Source organism: Cricetulus griseus, chromosome 6, assembly GCF_003668045.3.
Source record: "Cricetulus griseus strain 17A/GY chromosome 6, alternate assembly CriGri-PICRH-1.0, whole genome shotgun sequence".
Taxonomy (NCBI): Eukaryota; Metazoa; Chordata; class Mammalia; order Rodentia; family Cricetidae; genus Cricetulus; species Cricetulus griseus.
Genome location: NC_048599.1, coordinates 140,825,117 through 140,852,996, shown reverse-complemented (window position 1 = coordinate 140,852,996; position 27,880 = coordinate 140,825,117). Strand labels below are relative to the sequence as shown.

The 27,880-nt window shown below is 39.9% G+C and overlaps 1 protein-coding gene across 3 annotated transcripts in view; it reads right to left on the bottom strand.

Moving 5' to 3' along the window:
• Positions 1–1,454: 1,454 nt before the first annotated feature.
• The window catches only part of Setx (senataxin), a 55,510-nt gene continuing 29,084 nt past the window's right edge, over positions 1,455–27,880 (bottom strand). For 2 of the 3 annotated variants that reach the window (XM_027423088.2, XM_027423089.2), the window contains exons 12-27: positions 27,303–27,476; positions 24,501–24,733; positions 23,339–23,506; positions 22,343–22,499; positions 20,512–20,613; positions 20,210–20,325; positions 18,861–18,932; positions 17,187–17,336; positions 15,993–16,100; positions 13,870–14,057; positions 13,032–13,124; positions 11,824–11,988; positions 11,192–11,356; positions 8,504–8,602; positions 6,847–6,934; positions 1,455–4,561 (exon numbers count right to left, since the gene is read on the bottom strand). In XM_027423088.2, the coding sequence (XP_027278889.1) occupies positions 3,839–4,561; positions 6,847–6,934; positions 8,504–8,602; positions 11,192–11,356; positions 11,824–11,988; positions 13,032–13,124; positions 13,870–14,057; positions 15,993–16,100; positions 17,187–17,336; positions 18,861–18,932; positions 20,210–20,325; positions 20,512–20,613; positions 22,343–22,499; positions 23,339–23,506; positions 24,501–24,733; positions 27,303–27,476 (2,801 nt within the window). In that variant the 3' untranslated portion in view covers positions 1,455–3,838. The remainder of the gene's footprint in view (positions 4,562–6,846; positions 6,935–8,503; positions 8,603–11,191; positions 11,357–11,823; positions 11,989–13,031; positions 13,125–13,869; positions 14,058–15,992; positions 16,101–17,186; positions 17,337–18,860; positions 18,933–20,209; positions 20,326–20,511; positions 20,614–22,342; positions 22,500–23,338; positions 23,507–24,500; positions 24,734–27,302; positions 27,477–27,880) is intronic. The other variant, XM_027423090.2, reaches the window with a different exon arrangement.

Sequence of the window (27,880 nt, the reverse complement as noted above, 5' to 3'; positions counted from 1 at the left end):
GACCTCCATAAGTAGTAAGGACTATGGTGTGTGTGTGCACACACAAAATAAAATGTAATTTAAGGGACTGGAGAGATGGCTCAGAGGTTAAGAGCAGTGACTGCTCTTCCAGAGGTCCTAAGTTCAATTCCCAGCAACCACATGGTGGCTCACAACCATCTGTTATGAGATCTGGTGCCCTCTTCTGGTGTGCAGACACATACATGGAAGCAGAATGTTGCATACATAATAAAATCTTTTTTAAAAAGGAGAGATGGTTCAATAGAAGAGCACTTGTTGCTCTTGCAGAAAACCTGAGTTCAATTCCCAGCACCCATATCCACCTGTAACTCCAGCTCCAGGGGATTCAAGGACTCTAGGAACACACCCACTACCCCCACCCACATACTCACATAATTAAAAACAAAAGATTATTTAAATTTCCAAATGGAAAGAGTCTTCCCAGCTTTTACATGGATATAGTAAATGACATTAAGAGGAAATTCTTGGCCTGGTGGTGGCGGTGGCAGCAGCACACGCCTTTAATCCCAGCATTCAGGAGGCAGAGGCAGGTAGATCTCTGAGTTTGAGGCCAGCCTGGTGGTCCACAGAGCAAGTTTTAGGGCACCCAGAGCTACAGAGAAACCCTGTCTCAAACAAACAAACAAACAAACAAACATAGAGCAAATTTTCCTATATAACCAAAGACAGAAGTGAAAAGGCACAAAAGCAGAGCAGAACATTGGAAATGGACAGGATACATGATTCACACTGGACACACACTTCTAAAAGCGTATCTCTCTCTCTCTCTCTCTGTGTGTGTGTGTGTGTGTGTGTGTGTGTGTGTGTGTGTGTGTGTGTGTGTGTGTGTGTAGTTGAAGCCAAATCTTACATTGAATTATTTATTCCTCAATGAATAGTGAAACCCAGGAGGTAGTGTGACTGCATGCAACTGTGGATTGGTCCAGAGGGATGCCTGGTCACTTCAATCACTGGCACAGTTACTGTGCTAACGAATTCCACAGATGAAGTGAGCATGGCCTACCACTCATCCTACTGGGCAAACTTATGACCCTCTCTTCATCCCTGTGATCTGAATGCACCCTGGGTACAGGAAGACATGGAGAACAGAACAAGTGCCTTTTAAGTGACACTATTCTATAAGTCACTGTGTGTGGTCTGAGTATCTGTAATCACCTGACTTGGACACAGATACCCTGTGCCTCCACTGTTATTTCCAGAGTGCCTGTCCAGGTCACCTTCCTGGTCCCCAGCCTAATGGTGAACTTGCTATAATTTGCAGGATGTCCATGTGGCAGTGGGGAGGCTCACTTACCTAAAAGATTCCAAAGGGACCTGGGGACAAAGACAGTGGGACTAGGCAGGGCTGGCAATTAAACATGGAACTGAACACTAAAGGGTCACCTGGTAGCACCTTCTGCTTTAACTTAGCAACATATAATACTTCTAACCCATGCCAGTTTTGTTTGTTTTTAATTCTGCCATTTTCTCTTAAATTTTAGGTATTAACAAAGATAACAGTTATGAATCCAGAGCATACAAAACACAAAGCTACAGAAAGATTCCCAATGTGCACAAGTAATTTTAGAAAATAGTTTAGTACACTCTTGTTATAAAACTCATTTACAGGAGATTATTCACATGTTCTTGTTCAAATTTGCTCCTGATAATTCATGAAAACATAACTGAACAAACTGTGGTAAATAAGAGAGAAGCAAAGTGAGACAGGTAAGGTATAATACATTAGCCTTGAAATAACATTTTGAAAGTAGTCAGGGCATGTTCTTTTAACCACAGAAAAGACAAAGTGAACTTTTCATTTTGTCAGGATTAACTACTCATGACAGTGCCTTCAGGAAAAGGCCACCTGACACAGCAAATGCTTTCTGCAAATACCTTTACTAACTGGAATAAATAAGGTTTCCAAATCTAACGACACACACTTACAATCCGCTGAGAGAGGATTCTAAGGCAAGGCTTGGTTGCTGGAAAGGAGGATACAAGGACTCAAGGCCCTGGCCAGAGTCTAATCCCAGTAGCTTTTTATACTCACAAAATAAACAACTCCAGACCCTCCTAATTTTCACATACTCTGAAGTGGTTAGCAGTAAGCCCACAGATGAACACACGCCGGGTGGCAGCCAACTACAATGTTTTGAAAAAACTTATTTTTAAAAACTTGTTTCTTAATCTATGTGGTAATGTGAGCAGAGTAGGAAATGCCCTGACCATTGCCGTTTTTTGTCATGCCCGCCTGAGAAGCACACTTTTGGCCTTCTTTAGTAGTCACGTTCACAAATCCCTGCTAAATTGAGCACATCTCAAAGACACCAGGAAAGAAAATATCAAGTGGCAGTGAGGTTTCCTGCCAATGTCACATACAGAAGGCTTATTTAATCCTTGCCCTAGCCAGAGTGGATTTACTTCCCACCTAGCCAGGTACAGCCATGAGGCTGAAGCGCTGAGAGGTATCGACTCCCCTAGTTTTACAAGTGTCCAGCAGACATAAGGGTACATGTCTGGACACCAGCTGAAAAGACAGCACAGGAAACTCAATATTGAGACTTGGCAGAATGCACACTGTTTTTTCAAAGCTCTTAACAAATAAAACCTGCTTTAGCAGAATTTCTAACACAAGCCCTTTTGTTTAAGAACAGATGACAAAGAAAATTCCAAACATTTTCAGGGATGTCTTCCTGCCCCAAAGCAGCTAAATAGGCAGTATGTACAGTACAGTAGTCACTAGAAACCCCACAGTCACACGCTCTTCTACACGGAAGTCTGGAAACCTGACCGGTTAGCTAGTCCTCCCTCGTCCTGACTCCAGACCCCCCATGCTTTCCTCTAACAGGTACACCAGGTCTGACAGAGGCTGAGTGCCCCTAGTGAGCCAACACAACAAGTCCCATCTATTAGATGGTCCTGAAACCCAGACGACAAACTCTTCCCTTTCTCACGGAGTATCTTTCCTGCCTGAGATACACTATTTGCCCTGTGCAGCTTCCATGGAATCCCTCAGAAAGCATCTACTCTTTATTTTCCTGGCAACCCTAAAGGCTTCACTTCACAAGCAATCCAAAAGGACTCTTCCAGGCCAGGCCAGTACAAATCCTCCATTTGGTAACCATGTCTACAACTCACCAGTTATACCAATCTCATAAAACATTGGGACCATCTGAATGACAGTTCACGAATTGTTCTTCTGTTGAGAAGGGAAAGAAATTTAGCAAGAAAATTAAGTCATACACTAATAGAGGTAAATAAACTTGTGATAGTAATGTCCTGTACCAAGCTGCCTTGTCTCACAAAAACTCCCAACATGTGCCGTCTGAAGGCTCAGGAGCCCCCCAGCAGTTCTTTAAATAAGACACTGGCTACTAGTACCAACTTGGCTAACTCCCAGTACTGAGGCTGTTAAAAAAAATAAACTTGTCCACCATACAATGGCTGAAAACACCTGTCCTCTCTCTCTTTAAATTTGTTCTGTTGGAAAATGACTAAGCAGAGGAAGGAAATGTGGTTTACATTTTAAAAGGATTTCGGGTTGCTATACAGACTCACAGTTTAACCTTTACAACATTCACCTGACCTGACCTTTTCTACAGAACAAAAGATCCCAATGTTTTGAATTTTGACCTCACAGACATTACAGGTAAACAAATGCCCTCTCCAAGTGTATACAATTGGCAAAAAGTACTGAAGATGACCAATAGCCTAAGGGTTAGAAGGTATTTTCATCCTTTAACTCAGACTCTTCAAGGGAAACAAAACTAAAACCCAGCTGATGTGTATGGTGTCACTAGCTACCTGAGGATGACAGTCTCACTGCCAGGAGCTACTATAGAAACCGTCTCTTCTTAGCACTGCTGTCCTCCTGTTCCAGCCTTCTCCTGTTCCAGTCAGTACTCCTCAGCATGTGATGAGTCACAGAGCCACGTCTTTCCTCTTCACTGAAGTCCCTGGATTCCCTTCTATGACTGAACCCAGAGTCTCGGTCACTGTACTTCCTCTTACTGGTGGAAGGAGCAGCAGGGTGAGCCGGTGGTGGCTCAGCCTGAAGAGGAGACCTATGGCTGTTCATAGGGGCAACGATGGCAGTGGATGGTGGCACAATAAAACTCAGGTCGTGTAAAAACAAAGGAATGCCAGACTCTCCCAGGAGATGGACTAGCCCAGGGAGCTGGGAGTTCAGAGGCTGTGCATTTTTCAGGAGTGTTCCCTTGGCTTCAGCATCCAATCTCCTAAGCAGTCGTGGATCTCGAAGTCGGTCTTGAAGAGGTGGCCTTTCAGGTTCCTTAGTGACAGCATCAGAGGGTGTATGGTACAGAGAAGCAGCAAAAGATGTCTTGGCAAGTCCACTGTCCAGTTTGTTGCTGGGCAAGCCACCCTGAGGTCTCGGTGCCTCTGGGGCAGTGGCTGGAGGATGGGTCAGACTCCTCTGTAGCACAGGCTTCAGTTTCAGAATTTTCATTGCATCATGTCTATAGTTTGGGTCACAGGTCTTAATAATGGCCCCACGCTTTTGAGCATCCTGAATCAGTTCATACCAATGTTGGTTTTCCTGAAACAAAGAGAGAAAAACAATCACACCCTACAGAAACATTCATTTTGCTGGGGAAACATAAGGGTCCAACTTCCGTTTCCAAACAAACAAGTGTAGTCTGGTAAACAGATTCCCAAGAATTCACCAGTCACTCAGCAAACAAGAGTGATAGAGAAGCTCAAGCACAGTGATGAGGAGGCATAACTAAACACCAGGGCTGGTGACAGCTGCAAGGAAACTCTACTCTCATCTCTGCCATCCTTGCAGCATAGTAAGATGTTCTCCCGCAGGGTACACTGGCTGTTCCCAGCTCTGCTGAGCTGTTTAAATTAATGTTGACTTAAATTGAAAACTACTGTACTTCTGATGCATCATCCCCACTTAAGTGCACAATGGCTACATTCCTCCAGTGGCTACTGTAGTAAGCACATGACTTCCCCACTACTACACAAGTTTCCTTTGTCCTCTGCATCCAGCTGATCTAGACTACCTCTTGCCCCTGGGCATGGCTGACATTCTAATAGTTAAGACTTGGTTTCAGAAAGCAAAATTCTGACCACATATGACTGTTCTTGAAGAAAACCCACAGCAGTTACTGGCTTCCCAAAGGCCTCCCAAGTCACAAAGGACTAAAACATCTTAATCTGAGGGAAGATTCCAAAGATATTCTCTGTCACTTAAGAAAAAAAAAATGTGTATAGATATTTGCCTATATGTATGCAAGCCCATGTACCACATGTGTGCCTGGTGTCCATGGAGACTAGAAGATGATGTGGAGTCCCTAGAACTGAAGTTACAGGAGGTTGTGAGCTGATATTGGATGCTGGAAACCAAACCAGGGTCCTTTACAAGAAGAATCGTGATCTTAATCCTTGAGCATCTCTCCAGCCCAATGATCTTTCTATTTTACTCTTCTCTTGCTTATGCTGTATGCATATTGCTGGTGATGGACTTGGGGCCTTACGCCTGCTAGGTAAGTGTTACATCACTGAACTATCTCTAACCTATCAGTAAGGGTTTACTATTTGTGTTATGTGTAGTTGTTTATATATGGGTATATGTATGTCACTGTGGGTGCCTACAGAGGCCAAAAGAGGGCATTAGATTGCCTGGAGCTGGAGTTACTTACAGGCAGTTGTTTGCCACCCAACATGGGTGCTGAGAACAAAACTCTCCCTGGAAAGGAAGCAAATGTTTTAAACCACTGAGCCATGTCTCTGGCTCCCATAACTTTATTTTAAAATGTCAACATTTATGTTATAAACAATCTTTTAGCAATATTAATGATGAAATTTTGTTTTTCCTTATCAACTTTAAAAAAAGACATAAAAAAAGGGTATATAACTTTTACAGCTTCTTTCAAGGTGTAAACAAACAAGCTAAGAGATTTAAGAGATGGGAAAATGTATCTGAATGATCTTGGCTGCTATTAACAATAGAGGGAAGAAAAACAAGCTGAGTTGGCTCTTCTCTTCAGATGACTATTTTATTTGTTTGTTTGCTTATTCAAGACAGCAGTTTTTCTATGTAACAACCCTGGCTGTCCTGAGTTGGCCTCAAACTCACAGAGATCTGCCTGGCTCTGCTTCCTAAGTGCTGGGATTAAAGGTGTGTGCCACCACCACCTGGCTCAGATGACCACTTTTAAAAACAACAAAATGTTAATGGGCTGGCAAAAGAGCTTTGACATTAAAGGTTAAAATTCAACAACCAAAAGTTCAAAAGCACCAATACATTGTAACCCTTAGATGAGTTAGCTGAGCAACAAACACATGCTACCTAGCTTTACTCACACTCTGAATCTTCCCTCTGAAGATTACTTTACTCACACACTAATCTTCCCTCTGAAAGATAGAGCGTTGTCCTTCATCCTAAGAACCCCTACAGCAGAGACTCTGGGACAGATCTCTCACATAACAGAGCAAGGAGTTGCCACCCATGGGCCCAAAGGAGGCAGCTGCACATGTTCCTGCACGCTCTGGAGAAACTGCTCATATATCCACATTTGCGCACTTTGTATGTGGAATGACAAACCCTCTTCAGTCTTGTCATTGATACACATCAGGGTTTTAGATAGGTCACCTTGAAAACCTAGTGTACACACTTGCTCCCTTGAACCAAGAACAAATAGTTTATATAATTGTATACAAAAGCTCACAGCCAAGTTTCTAGAAGACTTAACCTTTATTTTGTAATTGAGAAATTATTTCCATTTTGATAAAAAAACAAAACAAACAAAACCCCATAATAACTAACAACGGATAAGCTTGGAACTCCCTGTAGCCCCAAGAAAGTATACCTACCATCAGAGTCCTCAAATGTCCAAGGATAAAAAGGCTGTACTTGGCTCGTGTAATGGTGACATTCAATCTTTGCAAGCTTGCCAGGAATCTAAGCAACAACAAGAAAGTTACTTGTGTATGCAGAATGTCATCACATCCCTTCAGAGGGTGAAGGAAGTACTGCAGGCAGCTTCTCCAGAGCCCTTCCACTTCTTCCTAGTCAGAGTGCTTCCTCACTATCTGCCCCAACTCAGGGTACCTGGCACAGAAGCCAATACCACTAAAAACATTGAGCAAACTAAACCCTTAGTGCTTTACTTCCAAGTTAACATATTTGTTAAGAGCTCCTATTTTGACTTGGATAAAATACTAAAAATTAAAAAGGGCCTAGAAAGACAGCTTAGCAGTTAAGAGCAACTCCTGCACTTCCAGAAGATCCAACTTCCATTCTGAGCAACTGGCCTCTACAAGTGTACACACACAAATAAAACTAAAAACATACTAAGTTATATTTAAAGTAATAAACTATTATGGAACTAGTATACAAATACACAAATATATCAATACAGAAATACAATGGATATATAATGGTAAACTTTTAAATTAAATCACTATTTTAAGTCTAAACAAATCTCTAATTTGTTGGGGGGGAGTTGTGTTCTCCCCCCAAGACATGTTTTTTTCTGTGTAGCCTTGGCTGTCCTGTAACTTGCTTTGTAGACCTGGCTGGCCTCAAATTCAGAGAGCACCTGCCTCTGCCTCCTGAGTGCTGGGATCAAAGACCCATCTCAAATCTCTAACTTGTTCATTTCATGAAAAAAAAAAAAAATCAATCTAGTGACCCAACAACATCCTTAACATCGTCAGTAAGTAAACTAAGAGTACTTAAGGTCGCACCCTTAGAAAAGCTGTGTGGCATGTACCATGTGAGAATTACAGCTTTCTGCAAAATACACTTATGAACATCAGTCTTACTGAATAGAGACACCCAGTGGAAAAGAGTCAACATACAAAACACCAGGAAAAGCAGATCTCACAGATCATCTACTTCACAATTTAGACACTTTCAACCTGTTACCAAGGCTGTGCGTATGCATGTACACACAATGTAGAGGCCAGAGGTTGATATCAGGTCTTCCTCAACTTGCTCTCCATTTATTTTTCAAAACAGCACCTTTCACTGAACTCATCATTTAGGCTAGCCAGCAATCTCCCAGGATGTGCCTATCTCTGGCCTGGGTATAGTGGGTTACAGATGTGCACCATCATGCATGGTTTTGTACATGGATGCTAGACAAGTCCTTATGCTTGTATGGTAAGCACTTTGCCAAAATAAACCATCTCCTTAAACAAGCTATTTTACAGTTGTTCTCAACTTTCCTAATCTGTGGTCCTTTTTACAGTTCCTCATGTAGTGGTGAACCCTGACCATAAAATTTTCACTGCTACTTCATAACTATAATTTACTATCATCATTAATTGTAAATATCTGATATGATGAATAGCTGATATGCAACCCTGTGTAAGGGTCATTTGATTCCCACCCACAGGTTGAGAACACTGTTTTGAACAAGAGAAAATAAAGCAAATGATAGGGTCCTCTTTAAGAGAAGTCACTGGTGGATCTATACAACAGAGCTGATTCTCAACAAGTGACAAAGCAATGTGAGCTACTTACCCAATTGAACCTTGCACAGCACTAGCCCTGACACAGGTAACAATTATACAGTCTTTTTGCCGGCCCTGGAAGGCATCCACTGTATCCACTTCTGCAGGCCTGTTTATGAAAGGCACGTGTTTACCAAAAAAGGTAAAATTGTGAAATACACACAACAATATTTAAAACTCTTCACTGTGATGTTGGGTGATGGTGGCACATGCCTTTTACCCCAGCACTCAGGAGGTAGAGGCAGGTGATCTCTGTGAATTTGATTACAGCCTGGTCTACAGAGTTACAGGACAGCCAGGACTACAGAGAGAAACCCTTTTCCCTGTCTCAGGAGAAAAAAATAAATTTTACACACACACACACACACACACACACACACACACACACACACACACACAGAGAGAGAGAGAGAGAGAGAGAGAGAGAGAGAGAGAGAGAGAGAGAGAGAGAGAGAGAGAGAGAGACTGAATTATAAGGTTCATTATATATTCCAGATAAGACAGTCCTTTCAGATACACAGCTTCTGAGGTCAGCACATCATCCTTTCTCCATTCTTTTCTTAGCATCTTTTGAAACACAATTCTTAAGTGTTTATCAAGTCCAAAGAAACCACCTCTTAATCTGAGGCTATGCATAAGCCTTAAGCCTTTCAGAGTCTTCTATAGTTTCATCAGCTTGATGACTTCTGTAAAGAGGCAATTGGAAGCCTGGCAGAGAAAGCACCGTTCTTCTTTGGGAACTGCCATGAGAACAGCACTGAGTCTTCTTATCCATGAACATCTTTCCGTGTTTTGGATATTTAAAGTTTTTCTTGTAACATACTTTGTAGTTTTCGGTGGATACATCTTATACTACCTTGGTTTTATTTACTACTAAGTATTTTGTTATTTTTGGTGCCATTTTAAGTAGAATGTTTTTACTTCCTGTGCGGACTACTCACTGACAACAGGTTTTTATATACTGACCCTTAAACTTGTTTAACTCCCCTAAGGGTTTCTTTGTGTAGCTTCATTAATGAATCTATAAAAAAAAACCACACTGAATTATTTATAAACTTACACAAGAAAAACATTTACTTTGGCTAAAATCTCTACTGCAATGGACAACAGAAATAAGAATAACAAGCATCCTTCATGATGCATCCTGGTCTACAGGAAGGACTGCTGAACCATCAAGGAGCAATGTTACCTATGCGTTTTTTTTACAGACGCCTTTAATCAAGTTAAGAAATTTTCTCTGTAGCCCTAATAACCTTTTCAGTTGTAAAAGATGATAGGTTCTGTTAAGTGCCTTTTCTGTTATCTATTGATACAGATTATGGATCACCTTCTCAATCTAATTGTTGTTTTGAGACAAAGTCTCCATTCTGTAACCCAGGTTGGCCTCAAGCTCATTCTGTTCATCCTGCCTTGGCCTCCCTAGTATGGAGGCCCCAGGAGTGAGATGTCATATCCTGCTTCCTTCTCTTATTTCATTAATATGCTGAGCTAACACTGCACTCTAGGATAATAAATTTCACTTGGTCATGATGTACAGGTCCCTTTAATATACACTGAATTCAGTCTGCTGCTGTCTGTCTGTTTAGCATTCTCACATCTGTAATCATGAGTGTTTATCAACCCTAATGGCTCTTATAAAACCTTCCTGGATTTGGTGTCATAAAATGAATTACAAAGTGTCCCTGGAGCTGGCAACATGGCTCATCACATAAAGCAGCTTGCCACCAAACCTGATGATCTTAGTTCCACCCCAGAAACAAGAGTTGTCCTTGGATCACATGCGCAACATGATGTGCCTGCCCACCACATAAATAAACGTTAAAAATAACTGAAAGTGTTCTTGTGCTTTTGTAAAGTCCTAAGTATTACTTACTGGGTTTTCTGTTGTTGTTTTCAGATAGGGTATTTCCTATGTAGCCCAGGTTGGTCTAAAAATAGATCCTCCTGCCTCAGACTCGAGAGTGCAAGGATTATAGGCACACAGCTGTGTTAGTGCTAACTCTGGATCGCTGGCTGGTGGAACTCAGCAGACAAATCTAACCCCAGTTTCTCATCACTAGGAGGTTTTGATTACTAGGTTCTACTTGATTATATACATAGTCTCTTCAGAATTTTTATTTTCTCTAAGTCAATTTTTTGTGTTTCTAGATTGAAAACCTTAAATGTTGTTAGTTTTGGTATTTTAAAAGATTTTTTTGTGTGTATGTCTTTGAGAGTCAAAGTGCATGTGTGCATGTGAGCAAAGGCCACAAGAGGATGCTAGATGTCCTCTTCTACCACTGTCTACTCTTTGAAAGGGTCTTTCCCTGAACCTAGAGCTCATTCATGCTTTCTCAGATAGGCTGGAAGCCAGCAAAATCCAAAAGATCCTCCTGTCTCTGCCTGCTTCTGACCTTGGATTACAGAGAAGTGTACTGGGCACTCAGCTTGTTCCCTAAATGCTGAGATCTGAACCCTTGTCCTCATGATTGCACATCAAGTGCAATCTTAACCACTAAGGCATCGCTTCAAATTTTGTTCATTGAGATAGGTCTCATGTAGCCCAGGTTATCCTTGAGCTCACTATGTAGCAGAGTGTGATGATTAGTGTTAGTAATAGTCAACTTGGTAAAAGTTATTAACAGCCTAAGAAATGGGTTGGGAGCAAGACTCTGGGGAATTATCTACTGATGGTGTTAGTTGAGTTGGGAAGACCCACCCAGTGTGGGTGACACCATTCTCTATGCAGGAGACTCCGGACTGTGTAAAAGTGGAGAAATCGAGCTCATCACTAGTATGCATGCATTCACTGCTCTTCTTCTTCTGACTGGATGCTTCAGGGTCCTGCTGCCTTGACTCCCCAATCATGATGGGCTGTAATAAACTGTGAGGTGAAATAAACCCTTTAATGCTTTTGCCACAGTATTTTGTCACAGCAATAGGGAAAAGAAACTATGGCATCAAAGGAAACCTTGACTGATCGTTCTGCCTCCACCTTCCAAATGCTGGAATTACATGTTTCTTACCACACACCTGACACTGACTTCCAGATTTTAATCTATAATTTTAATGTAGAAGTAAGGAGACAAAACCACAATCTTAGCAGGGCCTGGAGGTACTGTAATTCCAAGTACACAGGGGACTGAGGCAGGAGGATAGCAAGTTCAATGGCAACCTGGGAAACTTATTGACAGTCACAAAATAATAAAAAAGAAGACTGGATAATATAGCTTAGAGATGCTTAGAGCACTTGCCTAATGTACAAGACCCCGATTCAACCCCAATACTGTTAAGAAAAAAAACCTAATTCAACTTTGATAAACACCAGAAAAACATGTAAAAATACGTCACCCTTTCTTATCAAATTCTTTCTCCAAATCCTTCTGGATCATCGTCTTCTGAGCCTTGTAATGAGTTATTATGCCAATATTTCGGGAGGAAATATCTTTTCTTTTGTCTTTAATAAGTTTAATTATTTCCATCACCAACTTTATTTCTTGAACATTTATGTATGAGCTAAACGAGATGAAAAAAGACAATGCATCAACTCTCAAAGTAGTATAATTGCTCACTAATTCTATTTAGTTTGTTTCCCATTACCATAAAGAGCACATAGATAGGTATTTTCCCCTTTAGTCAGTCAGCAGTATCAAAAAGATGTAATAGTAACTATTCATATATATAAATAACTATCCAATCCATGAAGTGATTGTAAAAAAGGAATTTATAGTCAACTGAAGTTTGAACCAACAACCACATAGCTGAAAACATGCCACCCAGACAGATAAACCACCAGGGTTGAATAGCACAAAAGCCATCTCATCCTGCCATTACTTTCTTTGCTGGCTCCATAACCTGTACTCCCAGCCCAGACCGCCAAGTATCCTCTGCTCTACTTCTGAAGGTGCCACATAAACCTTGCAGTTGCAATCCCTGCAGTGTTGCAATCCTACTGGCAAACTCCTCCGAATTTTTCACTTCTTCAAGTAATGTTCCTGCTCATTTCCTATTCTGGTCTTAGAATCTGCATTTTTTCCTATTTCTCCATAGCCGGGAAGTATTTATTTATGTACACTCTAATGAATACTACCTCCAGACTGTTAATTCCTCTACTCAAAGCAATCCTTGGCACCTCTGGTACATTTGCTACCTAGCATCATACCAACCATCCCACTTTGCTGTCAGTTTATAGGTACCCAATACATAACCTCACTACTCAAAATCCTTAAAATATGGTCATACTAGACCACGATCTACTCCCTTAATGCCCAATCATTCAGCTGCATCTTTTCACTGCACTTAGCCCACGTGAAATAGTCACTCATCTCAATGACTATCGAGTTAATGCCTGTCTTCCCATGACACCACAATCACCTTACAATTGACTATGACTTCTGGTCACCTGAGAGTATTGCCTAATTAAACACAGAAACGGTGAAACTATCAACACAGATAGTGAAAATGACTGTGCCCTAGTACTAGAGAGACATGTATGGGAAAGGGTTATAACATAGTAATTCTGAGACCATTATTGGAAAACAAAGGAAGAGGAAACATACTCATTATCCCGTCGTTCTGAACCATCTCCAACATCAAACACCAGGTAGGGCTGAAATGGCCACTCTGATGAACACCGAATGGTTTCAGTCATTCTGTAGAAAAGCAACCACATTCAGAAAACATGCTCTAAAGTACATTAACTTTTTTTCTGTGTAAGACAGAACCAGGAAAAAGTTAAGGGATAAGAGGTCTTTCACAGATGCATAGCAGTGCAAAGTCTAAACTGGATTTTATTTCCATTCTGCTACCAAGGAAGGTGATCTACACAATTACAATGAAGAGCTCATAACATAGCACATGAGATTAAACAACCAGGGCTGGGGAAACATGGTGTAGCCTCCAGAGAGAGCAAACACACAAATATGGCTAAGAGCTAGGCATCAATCCCCGGCAGCACCAACACAAGACAGGTCATGAAGTTATCAATGATTATATCTGAGTTATATTAAATACTGGTGACTTTTGCCTCTCTCTCTTTTTCAAGACTGTGTGTATAGCACTGGCTGACCATGAACTCAGAGATCAACCTACATCTGTCTCCTGACTGCTGAGATTAAAGGCATGTATTTAATATAATCAAAATAGCACTTATAATTAGAGAAAAATCATTTTAAATTCATGATTTAAGCTGATCGACCTCCCAAAAAGGTATTACTTTGCAGCCTAGGCTGGCCCTCTTAACTCTCAACAAGCTTCCTGCCTCAATTTCCCAAGTAACAGGATCACCCACATCAGCTAACACAGCTAGCATGATTTATGCTTTTTAGGCCAAGACTTCTTTTATAAACAGCTAAACCTCCAAACAGAACAAGCTTACAAGCAATACAGGATACCTACCTATTTGTTTTCAAGTTTTTGTTATAAACATAATTAGAAGGGAAGAGACATATGTCTGGATGCATCCTGTACTGAATGGTAAGCTGTAAAATCGGCAGCCTGCCAATCATGTTCTGCTCCACATTCTCTTCAAGCAGCTTGCAGAATCGTGCCATCATTGATTGGTCATAGCCATACTCCTGTGCTTTCTGAGAGGAAGGGAAAAAAGTATTTAAGAATTTGTACCAAAAAAAAAAAAAAAAGAGCCCAGGGCAGTGGTGGCACACACCTTTAATTCCAGCTCACAAGTGGCAGAAGCAGGTGGATCTCTTGAATTTGAGGCCAATCTGGCTACAGAGTGAGTTCCAGGACAGCCAGGGCTAACACAGAGAAACCCTGTCTCGGAAAAAAACAAAAAAACAAAAAAAAAACAAAAAAACAAAAAAAAAACAAAACACAAAAAAAAAACCCTCTATCTCAACATTTCCCACAAAAAGAAGTAAAATCAAGAAAATAGTACTTGGATCATGCTGGCACTCAGTATGTAATACAAAAAAAGAATATACACACAAATGCTAAAATACTAAATTTTCCACAGTAATTATCTCCAGAAAATAAGTGGTTTTAAAAAACTACAAGTAAGCTAGGAGTGGTGGCACACACCTTTAATCCCAGCACTTGGGGAGGCAGAGATCTACCAGCCTCTGTGAGTTCCAGGCCAGCCTGGTCAGTAAAGTGAGTTCCAGGATAACTCAGGCTATTACACTGAAAAGCCCTGTCTGGAAAAGCTAAAATAATAACTAAATAAACAAACAGACAAGTACACTAATGAGTTAATTGGCTCAGTGGTTAAGGGAAGAGCACTTGTTCTTGCAAAAGGTCCAGGATTGATTCCCACCACCCACATGGGAATTCATTACATATACAAAAAATAGTATTTTTAAAAAGATGTTAAAAACATCAACTTTGTAATCACTTTCAAGTTTTCCTCAGTAAGCTTCTTTTATTTGTATAAGAATTTTTAAAAAGAACACATAGTTGGATCTTATTATTCTTGTTGTTTTTACCAACTATCAAGACAGTAATGTTGAGGGCATCAGCAATCCTTTCCCTGCATGCTGAGGCCTTTTGAGAGGTTAAAACCCTGTATACCTGAGAACTGCAGCAGCATTCCCTGCTCCCTATTCTCCACAAGCAAAATTCCTGAAGCAGTTCTGCCCCAAAGTGGCTGTGCACTTGTGCTCACAGAACTGTTCCATCATTCTCAATAAATCCAAATAAAAAACAAATGGCAACAACAAAAGCAACACACTCACTGAATAACTGGACTTTTGAAAATGATATTTTCTCTGAGCTATGAGGCCACCACTCTGCATAAAAGATGTTAGTAAAAATAAAAATAAATTTTATTAATTTCAGAACCATGGTATAAGCCTATTTAGACTGCCCCAAAACAATTACTGAGTCCTAATTCAGTTATGTATTTCCAGTAGGGGAAATATTTCTAGTAGGGGAAAAATACAAAACAAAAAAGGCAAACTGAACCATGTCAGTACTCGTCTTCCACAGCTGAGTTCAAAGTGGGTACATTTTGTTATCATCTGCATTTTCAGATGTGAGGGGCACCTATTGAAGAAAAAAAAATGCCCAAACTGGACATCAATTTCCAAATCATACCTCCTTGCATTTTTCTCAGCTTTGGGAATACTCAGTGTAAAGCATGTGGTGGTAGTGGGGGTGTCTTTACATTTTAAAGTTGTCTTACATGTTTTGTGATCTTATCAAAACCGATATAACTCCTTCAGCAGGGAAAGCCTGTGGCACTGCAAAGTGACCTTTAGGTTTTCCTGTCTATGAAACTCAAAAGCACGTCAATGCACAAATAGGACATTTACAGAGATGCTCACTCTCTTTTGACAAGGTCTCATTGTGTATCCCCAGCAGGTCTCAGCAGAGAACCTGCTCAGCCTGCTGAGTGCTAAGATAGCAGGCATGCACAATCATGTCTGGCCACAATTTCTTATGAAACTTCAAATAAGTTTTCTCTGCTCTCTGTCATTTCCTAATTTTCCCTTCAAGTTGAAACAGAACCTTACTCTCTCAAAAACAAAAATAGTCCCTCCACCATCAACAGAAACACTCACCATAGAAATGACTGTGGGAGGGAGCTGTTTCGGGTCTCCTACTAGGATAAGTTTGTTGCAGCGATGAATAAGTGGAGAAAGTGTCTCAACTTCACAAGACTGTCCAGCCTTGGTAAGAAAGTGTAGAAGGAGAAATAGCCTTAATTAAGTTCTAATGCTCATAAAAGTACCAAATTCCTCCCTTACTACAAGATAAACCTTTTTTTTTTTTAATTATGCAAGACCTCACACTTGTTGGGCAAGTGCTTTAACACTGAGTTATATCCCAGTCTCTATAGCAGGTATAAAAAAAGCATTTTTAAAAATGTTCAAAGTATATTATACTTGTATGAAAATGTCTTCATGTAAGACATTGTACCAGGTACAATGAAGATATAACAATGAAAAAATATAAAAATTTCATTATAAAACTAAAATTATCTAAACACAATTCTAACAAGTATTTTGAACCCAACCACCACAGATGCCTTAACTGTAGAGTTAGCTACCAATAAGAAGACTGTGTACATCCTAAGTGCATGGTGCATTCCTGGAGCCTAGGAAGCTCCACTGGCAGCCGTTTAACAATGTTATCTCTGAAATTCAGAAATTACTTGAGGCATGGCTGTCTTTTTCCCATCTTTCTAATTCAATAATATTGCCTTCAATTATTTCATCATTCCCACTTTTTCTGTTTTCATTTTCTCACACATAATTGACATATCTACAACAGGGTCTGGGAGCTCCAACACTGATTCTCTAAGGATCCAAGTCTGACTTTTCATTCTAGTCTGTACATTCATTCTGGTCTGTAACAGTAGGTATACAATCAATGTTCAGTGAATGGGCAAGAAATAAAAGATGTCAGCTGAAAATGCAGCAGCCAAAATTGTCCAAAAATCATAAATATTTCAAAAGCTGGCAGAGAAACTGCAGCAGCTCAACAGGATACTTCTAAAGACAACCCTGTCCAGAAGACTACAATCCTCATTTGTAACAGGCTGTCAACACCAAGTTTCACTGTATGACAACACATGCATATCAGCTAAAAGCTGGGGAAGTAGAGGCGTCTAACTTGCAAGGCTGGAGGTTCACTCTCCAGCACAGCTCAAGAGAAGTGACCACTTAGTAAAAACCTATTCTTTACCCACACTCCAGCACCCACAACTCTTCTCCACAGTACTAGTCTCACTTGCACATTGAGTGCCCACTGACCTCATCCACAATGACGCAACTAAAGGGGACACCCCCTTGTCCTCGAAAAGCAGACTCAAGCAGCAAACCACCACTTGTGCTCAGTGTGCAGCAGATGACATGAGACTCCAAGATAATGGTATTCTGTGTTTTCTGTGGTCGCCCCTGAACCTAGTACAACAAAGAATAACCGTATTTAGTTATATACAAATCCTGTAAGTTCTATTTTTACTATTAAATACATAAAAATATTTAATAAAAAGGGGAAGCCTTGGCTCTAGAAAACAGGAGAAATCCCTCTGCACAAATCCATTGTGGACTTCAAGACAATGTAAGTTGAGTTTTAGGAGAGGCAGCACTCTGGCTCCAGTACTAAAGCATTGCCAGGTTCTCTTAGCCATCACAATAGTGAATGTTGGCCCAAAATTGTTACTCTAATGGCCCATGGAAGACACATGATGAAAACATCAAAGCCCACAACACCCATGAACAATGCACTTCACCTGTTTAGTGTGGAATACTAACTTAAGAGATCATTTACATTGGTAATGAAAATATACATTAAATCCAACTGTGTTTGTCTCTGGCCAAAAAAACTACAAACCATGTTACCTGGGCTCAAATCTGTGACTTTCACCAATCTCAAAAATGTATCTGCATTAAAAATGTGCAATTCGGGGGTTGGAGAGATGGCTAAGAGGTTAAGAGCACCAACTGCTCTTCCAAGGGTCCTGAGTTCAATTCCCAGCAACCACATGGTAGCTCACCACTATCCGTTATGAGATCTGGTGCCCTCTTCTGGTGTGCAGATATACATGGAAGCAGAATGTTGTATACATAATAAAATCTTTAAAATAAAAAAAGTGCAACTCTTGCCATTATTCCCTAAAATAACAGTGTAAAAACTGTATCTATAAAATTTGCATGATGGACTGGAGAGATGGCTCAGCAGTTGAAAGCACTGACTGATCTTCCAGAGGACCTGGATCACTTCCTAGCACCCGCACAGCGTGTCACAACTGTCTGTAACTCTAGTTACAAGGCCAACATACATAAGTTACATGCAAAAGCTTTCTTGGACTGTGGTTGGTTGTCTGGGAACGAAGGACCAAATGGACATGATACAGGATTCAAAAAACGTATTCTCTAAGCCAAGATTTGGAAATCGGAGGGGGTAAGAGGAGGAGCTGTATGTTTTTATGCCAAATCATATCCACTGTCACTCAATTTATATTCATAAAGGAGCATATGATAGTTTACAGTTGCTACCGTCTTACTAAACTACAAATACGGTTCATTCCTAGTCTTCTCTTTCTGAATATCCATAAACCTCCTCTTGAACTACTCATGGTAGCAATTATCTATTTGCAGTTGGTGAAAAAAGAAACTACATTTAATACTGACTTATACCTAAGAGAAAAACTAATGTCTCCACTTTTGCAGGTGCCATTTTCATGTTAAATATTTTTTAAAACAAAACCTCAGCTGGGTGGTGGTGGCACACGCCTTTAATCCCAGCACTCCAGAGACAGAGGTAGGTGGATCTCTGTGAGTACCAGGACAGCCAGGGCTACACAGAGAACCTGCCTCAAAAAAAAAAAAAAAAGAAAAAGAAAAAGAAAACCTCAGCCCTTATGTCCTCTCTGAACTGTTTCGTAAAGAAAGCAAAATGCTGCATGCAGGTAAACTACTTACCTCTTTAATTTTCGAAGCAAGTTCTTGCCTTTCTTTTGAAACTTTGACAATACATCCATCTAATTCTAGCCTCTGAAAACAAAACAAATTAGAACATTACCACGAAAACCAAGCACTTTAGAAAGCTCTCAGTTACTTCACACCTTAGGAAAAGTGGAAACTATCTTACACATGAACTCACTAAAACAGTATGTTCTCTTCCCTACCAGGAAAGTCGTTAACAATGCTCTGTACAGTTAAGGGACAGAGTTATATCTCCTGTGCTCCATGTTTGCTGTCTGCCTAGTATCTCAAACCTTGGAGCATCATTCCTCCATTCATGTCTAAAGTGCACCACACACAACAATCCTGCCATAGTGATAAGCATATAATGCAAGCATGGGAAATCATGGCACCCAGAAACTAATCAAAGTGTATCCTTGGAACAGACACGTTATTTTAAGCTGGAGTGGTGGTGCCCAGAAATACTTGTCCTCTCATAAAAAAGAAATGGCTGACATACAGAGAAAAGGAAATCAAAAGGTGGCAAATGTTAACAGCTAAGGCTCTTGATCCAACAATACTAAAAGTTAAGTCACTCTTGACTTTGCGTATATGAGCCAGCAAATTCTTTTTTCTCAACCTAATTAGAAATGTTTTTTTTTTTTTTTGGGGGGGGAGGGGGCTTGAGGCAGGGTTTCTCTATAGTTTTGGAGGCTGTCCTGGAAGTAGCTCTTGTAGACCAGGCTGGTCTCAAACTCACAGAGATCTGCCTGCCTCTGCATCCTGAGTGCTGGGATTAAAGGTGTGCGCCACCAACACCTGGCCAGGTTACTTTTATTTATGTATGGTTGTTTGGCCTGCATGTATGTCTGTATCACATACATGCCAAGAATCGGAAGAAATCAAAAGAAGGTATCAGATCCTCTGGAAGCGGGAATTACAATTGTTTGTGAGCTGCCATGTGGGTGCTGGGAATCAAACCTGGATCCCCTGGAAGAGCAGCCAGTGCTCTTAATCATTGAGCCATTTCTCCAGCCCCTAAAACAGTTTAACTCACCAACTGAAAATTGCCTAATAAGTACAATAAACCATCTACTTTTGTAAATAAATGTTTACAGCAATACAACTGCATCTGTTTGTTGACAATGATCTGGTAAATCTTCAGAGTCCCAATCAAGCTGAGAAGCTGTAACAAACACTGTGTGGTCTATAAAACATAGTGTTTACTTCACAAAAAAGTTTGCTAGCCCTGACATTAGGCATACTACTTCAGCATAATAGACTCACGCCATATCTCAGTAAGAACACCATCACACACCCATTGACTATCCCATGTCTAAGTCAAGTCTGCAAAGAAATGTCCATACCTGCATCTCTCGTCCACCTCGACACAGAGCTCGCTGACGAGAAAGTTCATCGAGCTGACCATCCAGAAACTCTTTCTTTCTAAGCATTTCTTGAATATGAGAAGGCAAGTCTTTTTCTATTATAAATTTTAAAATCACAAGTTAATTTTAACAAATTCACACACACACAAATACAATGAGAAGGAAAACTCCTTTTCAAAGCTAAACAAGTTCTGGGATCTCCAAAATACCAATAATGTCCCCTCTTTATTACTTTGCCATACAAAAGGAAGCAGAACACCAATACAAATGCCATCACTTACTCATTCTGTGGCTGACTTGGCTGTCCAAACTAAATTTTAGGACCTCTGTATTAATAGACTTTTCTGGACCCAGTCGCACTAAATTTATATCTCCACAATTTCCTGTTGATAAAAAAACACAAAATTTAGCCAGGCAGTGGTGGCCCACACCTTTAATTCCAGCATTTTGGAGGCAGGGGCAAGTGGATCTCTTGAGTTCAAAGCCAGCCAAAGTGAGTTCCACGACAGCCAGGGCTACACAGAAAAAGCCAGGGACCAAAAAAAGAAAGAAAAGAAAAATCCTTAATTCTATGTTACCATTATTAGCAAATACCACTTAAAAATACTAAGCACTATTAGGTGAAGAGGCTTGGAAGAAATGGAGCAAAGAAAAGAAATGTCTCTTAGTTGGCCTGTGTGCAGCTGGAAAAAAAGAAATTTCTCCTGGGATTCTGCAACCACACAGGTCTGGGCCATATATGCACTTAGATAAATACACAAAAACAAAGGAGACCCAACCATAAATACAATTAAGATTAAAAAAAATAAAACCTAGGAGGCAGAGGCAGGCAAACCTCTGAGTTTGAGGTCAGCCTGGCCTACAAAGTGAGTTCCAAGACAGCCAGGGTATTACAGGAAAAACTCTGTTATAATAAATAAACAAACGCAATCCTTGAAAACATTTAACAATTCACAAAAAACTTGTTCATTGTCAAAAAGAACAAAATAAATCACCACCAACAACAAACCAAAACAAAATCTGTAAAATAATTTGTCTTATAACAAAAGAAGATTTTAAGTGGTTCTCATTTATGAGCACTAACTTCAAAGCCCTAAAAATAATACATTAGCAACCAAGCATTGTGTCACAGAATAATGACATTCACAAGTTATCATTATGACTTTGTAAAGACACAGGGAGGAAAAAAAAAGCCTGTATCATTTCAACAGATATAAAAGCAGAAAATGTATAATTTTTCACTGACAAAACTTTGGGCTGTTAGTTGATTTCTAACTTTACCACAACAACTAACCTGTACTTGAACACACATTTACTGTTTGTTGGTAGATGGGCTTCCTGTGTCTACTCCACCAGGTAAAAGCACATCAACCACAGCACCTGCAGCCATGCTTCTTGGCTGCGCATGCAGCTCTCTTGGACAGTGGTATCCAAACTATGGCTTCAGAGCCAGTCAGTGAACTGCAGGGTCAGCTTCGAGGTACCAGAATTGCTATTACTTCAAAGAACAGAAGAATAGACGGATGGCATCTACCCTCACAACCATTAATATATACATAGCAAAAAGGAAAGAGTTTGGCTATAAATTGATAATGTATTACGTTTTAGAGGAAACAAATACCCTGTATTAGGTACACAGATGTAAAAAAAGGAAAAATACATCACCTCTCAAAATACAGATTATGCCCCATGTAATCTGAAGTGAAAGGGAAATAAATAGATGACACTATAGCATCTAGGAACCCTCCTCAAAAGATAGGTCATTTGTTCTCTTTGTCATTTCATGTCTCCTCACTCTTGGTGATGTGATACTGTAGGTAAAGCAGTTATCCCTCACCAAGAGGTACACTAAGGAATGGAAGGTCACAACACAGTAAGGCTCCAGGACAGAAGGAAGTCGGTTCCCTGAAGACTGCACAGCAGAGACTAGTGCCCACACTAATGGACTCCCTAACTTTTGAACTGGAAGCAAATATCTATCACGCTTAAGCTAATGCAGATGGAATTTCTGTTACTTGTAATGGACTCTGATGTTAACTAAAAAAAGGCAGTGTGACACTATTTAAAAAAAAAAAAACAAAACAAAAAAATAAAAACAAGAGAGTATCATACCCAAAGGATTCTTCTTGTCTTTACATTTTTCTTTGAATTCCAGGATAATTTTTTTCATAAGTTCATCAACAGCTGCATTGGAAGGTGCACACACGAGGACTCGGTTTTGCTTGATTTTGGCATTGAAGTTTTCATCAGAATGGCCCTTCCTCTGGTTCTACAATTTGTCACACAGCAGACAAACAACAATGAGCTCTATTCTTAGGATCCAAATCTTTCTCTGCTTTCAAGTTCTCACAATGGTTAAAGCATCTATTCCTCACACAACATGAAAGTTGCTGTGGCATGTGGTGCTGCATAGCACTCACAAGCACACAGGAGACCCTGGGCTTCAATCCCAGTACCACAGAAACAGAAGCAAGGAAAAAAAGAAAAAAAAATATTTCTCTGGCACAAAGTTTATCACAACTGTTTGGATGCTCTATGCCTTACTTTTATTTCAACATTACTTAATATTCAGTCCAACCAATATGTCACTCAAGAATACATTCAAGGCGGGGAGTTGGTGGCGTACACCTTTAATCCCAGCACTCAGGAGGCAGAGGCAGGCAGATCTCTGTGAGTTCGAGACCAGCCTGGTCTACAAGAGCAAGCACCAGGACAGCCTCCAAAGCCACAGAGAAACACCCTATCTTGAAAAACCAAAAGGAAAAAAAAAAACATTAAGAGGCTATAAAGATGGCTTAGCAGTAAAGAGCACTGGAGGCTCTTCCAGAGGTCTCAGGTTCGATTCCCAGTGCCCACATCATGGCTCAAACTGCCAGCAGCCCCAGTTCCCGGGGAATCTGTTATCTTCTTCTGGTCTCTGTTAAACACTGCATGCATGCTGTATACAGCCATACGTGTGGACAAAACACCCATACAAATAAAATTTAAAACAACAGTAATAATAATAAATCTTTTAAAATACACAAGGAAAATGGGAAAGGCACGTTAAGACCTACAAGCCTCGTAATTTTGGTCAAGCCAAGTCCAGGCTAACAGTATAACACCTACCTCTGTCAATAATCGATACAAGAGACCTACAATGGTTTTTGATTTTCCTGTTCCAGGTGGTCCATGAATCAAACATATTTTAGCAACAGATGGTGAGTGTTTCACCATAGCATATGCTGTTTCTATGGCTTTCTTCTGGTCTTCATTGAAGTCTTTTAAGTAGGTAATCTATAGAGAAGATGTGTGTAATGAGTTCTTTCTGTCATGACACATGGGAGAAGTAATGAACAGCATTTGTTCAACTTTCTTCCAGTCTATTATGTCAAACAAAGCAAGTGTCTAAGTGACTGACTTAAGAAACCACTATCATGCCGGGCAGTGGTGCACGTGCATTTAATCCCAGCACTCGGAAGGCAGAAGCAGGCGGACCTCTGTGAGTTCGAGACCAGCCTGGTCTACAAGAGCTAGTTCCAGGACAGCCTCCAAAGCCACAGAGAAACCCTGTCTCGAAAAACAAAAACAAATAAATAAATAAATAAAATTAAAAAAAAAAAGAAAGAAAGAAACCACTTTCACTAGAGAAACTAGTGAAACTAGAGAAACTAGAGAAAACCTAATCAGTTAATCAGTTACTAATTACTAGTTAACACCTACAGGCTTCAGCCTACTTAAAATTGTGGCTTTATTTATAATATTACAATAGATTTTCTTAAATAAGCTTTTCTTTAGTTTTTCTGACTTTTTTCCATTTAGTCAATTCTATGCTTAAGACAGTGAAGGCCTCTAAAAATATTTCTTTCCTAATACAATGTAACACAGTGGAAAACAGTTTTCATAGCCAGACCTAGTCTAAATTTCAGTCTTTCAATTTGGAAAGCCATAATCCTAACCTCTCTGACTCATTAAACTAACACTCCTCCAAGGTGCAAAATGACCAGATAATGAACAAAAAAGCCTAAGTACACACAGTAAGGATTTAGAAATACTGGTTCTCCTTTATATTTTTTGTTAATTTTCTAGACTATTTGTACAATTTTTACAGTGTAAACTACAGGTTCATCACTTCATTTACAACAATCCCACAGTTCTTCTCCACCACTGAATAAGCTAATCTACTTGTTCACATTGTAAAACTGAAGGGAACTAAACACCACTGTGCACAAGCATACAGGACTATTCAGCAGTTAAAATTAGCCCTGGCTTCATTCAAATCAGCACTCACAATTCTTTCAGATGTTGTAGTTAATAGGTCTTTGGTACAGAAATCCATGGGGTTTGGATTTAGAACAGCTCTGGCCAACTGGTTCCGACTGCTCAACAGAGACATGGCTTTCAATTTCCTCTGTGTAGTTACCAGAGAACTGATTACAATACATTTCATGAATTCATTTAGTCTGACTGGCAAGTTATCTTGTGTCTGGATGCACAAGGAACACTCAGCTTTTCCACTGCGCACTACAATCAAAGAGGAGAAAAGCAATGCATCAGTATAATGCTATCCAACTGAAATTGTTAATCAAAAGTGTTTACAAAGGTTAAAAGGTTAGTCACAACTTGTATTTTACATGACGTATTTAAACAAATCACTTATATTTACTAAATGTAAAATTCTTTTTTTTTTTCAGTTCAGGAGTTGGTCGAGGGTTTTGTGGAGTTTTACACTTGAATGACTGGTAGAGAACTGTGTGGGATTGTTGCAAATGAAATGAACCTGTAGTTTTCACTGTTAAAAAAAACAAAAACAAACAAACAAGACAGTATTGCTGCCCTCCAGAGAAAACTGCCAAACAAATATGTTGAACAGTAGTGAGTGGTTATGGAGCAGACAGGATGAGAAAGGAATGGGGGACACAGAGGTGGACAAGCTGGTCAGTGTATTCCTGACAAAATGATACTGAGATGTGAATAAGGAAGAAAGCTTTGTCCTTTTGAGAAAAAGAGAGCTACAAAGACTCACCAAGCACAGAGACCTGGAGGTAGAAGTGTGCTGGGAGCATTTCAGATATAGTAAGACAGAGCTAGTACAGCTGGAAGGAAAAGCAGGGAGGCATGTATTACAAGATCCAGAAAGCAAAATGGGGTATATTTTTGTAGAGTTCTGGGTAACACAGCAATGACTTAGAATGCTATTCAGTTAGGTAGAAAACCATATGGTATCTCTGTATAGGTAACAGGTTCTGCTTTATACATTAAAAAATAATCACTTCCCAGCTGGGTGTGGTGGGACATGCCTTTAATCCCAGCCCTTGGGAGACAGAGGCAGGAGGATCTCTGTGAGTTCGAGGCCAACTTGGGCTACAAAGGGAGTTCCAGGACAGCCAGGGGCTACAGAGACACACCTTGCCTCAATAAATAAATGGACAGACAGGAAGGAAGGAAGGAAGGAAGGAAGGAAGGAAGGAAGGAAGGAAGGAAGTCAGGCTTTGGAAAAAGCAATAGGCATAATGGCTGGATATAGGATATAATGAACATAATCAGACAAATCTGCAACAAATCTGAAGTGGTTGTGAAAGACACAAAAGACCAGAAATTAACACAAAGGTTTAAATTATAGCTTTTCAAACACAGAGATTCAACAGTTTTGAACTAAAAGGATTTCAGGAAAAGAGATAATTGTGAATTTGATAATTATAAATTTGGCAAATGTTAATCATTTTCAAGAGCCAAAAGCAAAATTAAGCCACATATCCCTGCCACAAATCTCCCACACATGCTGTACACAAAGAATTAAGCTAAGCCAGGAGATGGTGGTGCACACCTTTAATCCAGCTCAGGAGGCAGGACAACAGAGAGAGGCCTACTTTGCAAAAAAAAAAAAAAAAAAAAAAAAAAAAAAAGCTTCAATTCTGGATTGCAAATGGAAACAATCTTGGCTACATAATATTTTGAAGCAATGGATTCCCTTAGTAACAAGGAATAATTCTGACCACCTTTGGAGCCCAGCCTGGTCTACAAAATGTGCTCCAGGACAGAGAAACCGTGTCTCAAAACAAAACAAATAATCAAGCTAAATTTAGCACATCAGTTAGAATGCAGCATGGTGGGACACTCAGGATGATCAATGTTGCTTTAAAAACATGATACAATAAGGTTGAAGAATCAGGAAACCATCTTCTGTTCATATAAGTAAGAATACTAGTGTTTCACCTTTGAAATGGCAGACTGACATAAATATGGACTTTGCAGTACACCACAACTAGGTTTTGAACCATGCTTAGTGATACAGCCTACAGCAGCAGCTTCTTATGAAGATGAGGCAAGAGGATTACTTGAACACCAAAGCTCAAAAAACTAGCTGGGACAACAGAGAGAGGCCTACTTTGCAAAAAAAAAAAAAAGCTTCAATTCTGGATTGCAAATGGAAACAATCTTGGCTACATAATATTTTGAAGCAATGGATTCCCTTAGTAACAAGGAATAATTCTGACCACCTTTGGAGAACACTACAAATGTGCAGAAAAATAAGACACATTGCTTTGGCAAATGTTCTTATATTTAAGCTTCAGAGGAGAAATCCCTACAATGCAATGGATGAAAGTGATGGACAGTAAATTTCCAAACTCAAGGTGCCTTGTAATAAATTGTTTGCTCTTCTAATTAGTAATTAGTCACAAAACTAAGGTTAGAATGTGACTTATTAGAGGACTTGAATTCGATATGTAAAAATGATAGGTGGAAGAGGACATTAAAACAAAGCTTGAGGCTGGAGAGATGGCTCAGCAGTTAAGAGCTAGGTTTCTCAGCCCCCATGCTGGGCAGTCACAACTGCCTGGAGCTCCAGCACCAAGGGGACCCAGCACGTCTGGCCTCAGCAGTCATCTGCACTTGTGTGCACATACCTACATACACATCATGAAAAACAAAGTTTTTAAATAATAAGCAGCAAACTCAGGATCTTAAGTGGAAAACAGAAAAAGAATTCTAAATGTAAGGGATCAACCTGGCATATAACAAAATACAGGACTAAGGAAGCACAATGCACATAAAATGAGATGATCACCTTGCTGACACCTCATTTACTTACTGACTGAAGTACGGCGAAACTTATGAACATAACCACAGTAATAGCCATTTCGATCTTGCATGCCATTCCTGTTCATATCTTTCTTCTCTCTATTTAGTCTCTCAGGAACCAAAAACACCAGATCATTTTCCTTTGGATGAAGTTGTTTAGCTAGTTCAGATTCCTCCAGGTAAACTATGAAACAAAAATCAGCATTTATGCAATTCTTAACAGATTTCAAGATCAACTTACAAGCAATTGAACTTTTGTTCTGTGTTCCAAAGTACAAAGTAAGTCCTGATGGATTCTGTATTGTATATCTATTAAAAGGGTGATCTAACCCAATAAAAATGTAAAATACTGATTGTAGATCCTAACAGTAGCAGCTGTGGTTGCCTACATATGACCAGCACAAGATCAAGCCAATTCAAAACTCCAGCATTGAAAGCAGAGGAGTTCCACAGATCCCACAACTAGCTGATGAGTTACTGACAGCTGATGGCTGCTAAGGAAAGAAGGGTCACTTTTCTTTTTTTCATTTATTTATTTGCTTTCCTGAGATGGAGTTTTTTTGTTTTGTTTTGTTTTGTTTTTGTTGT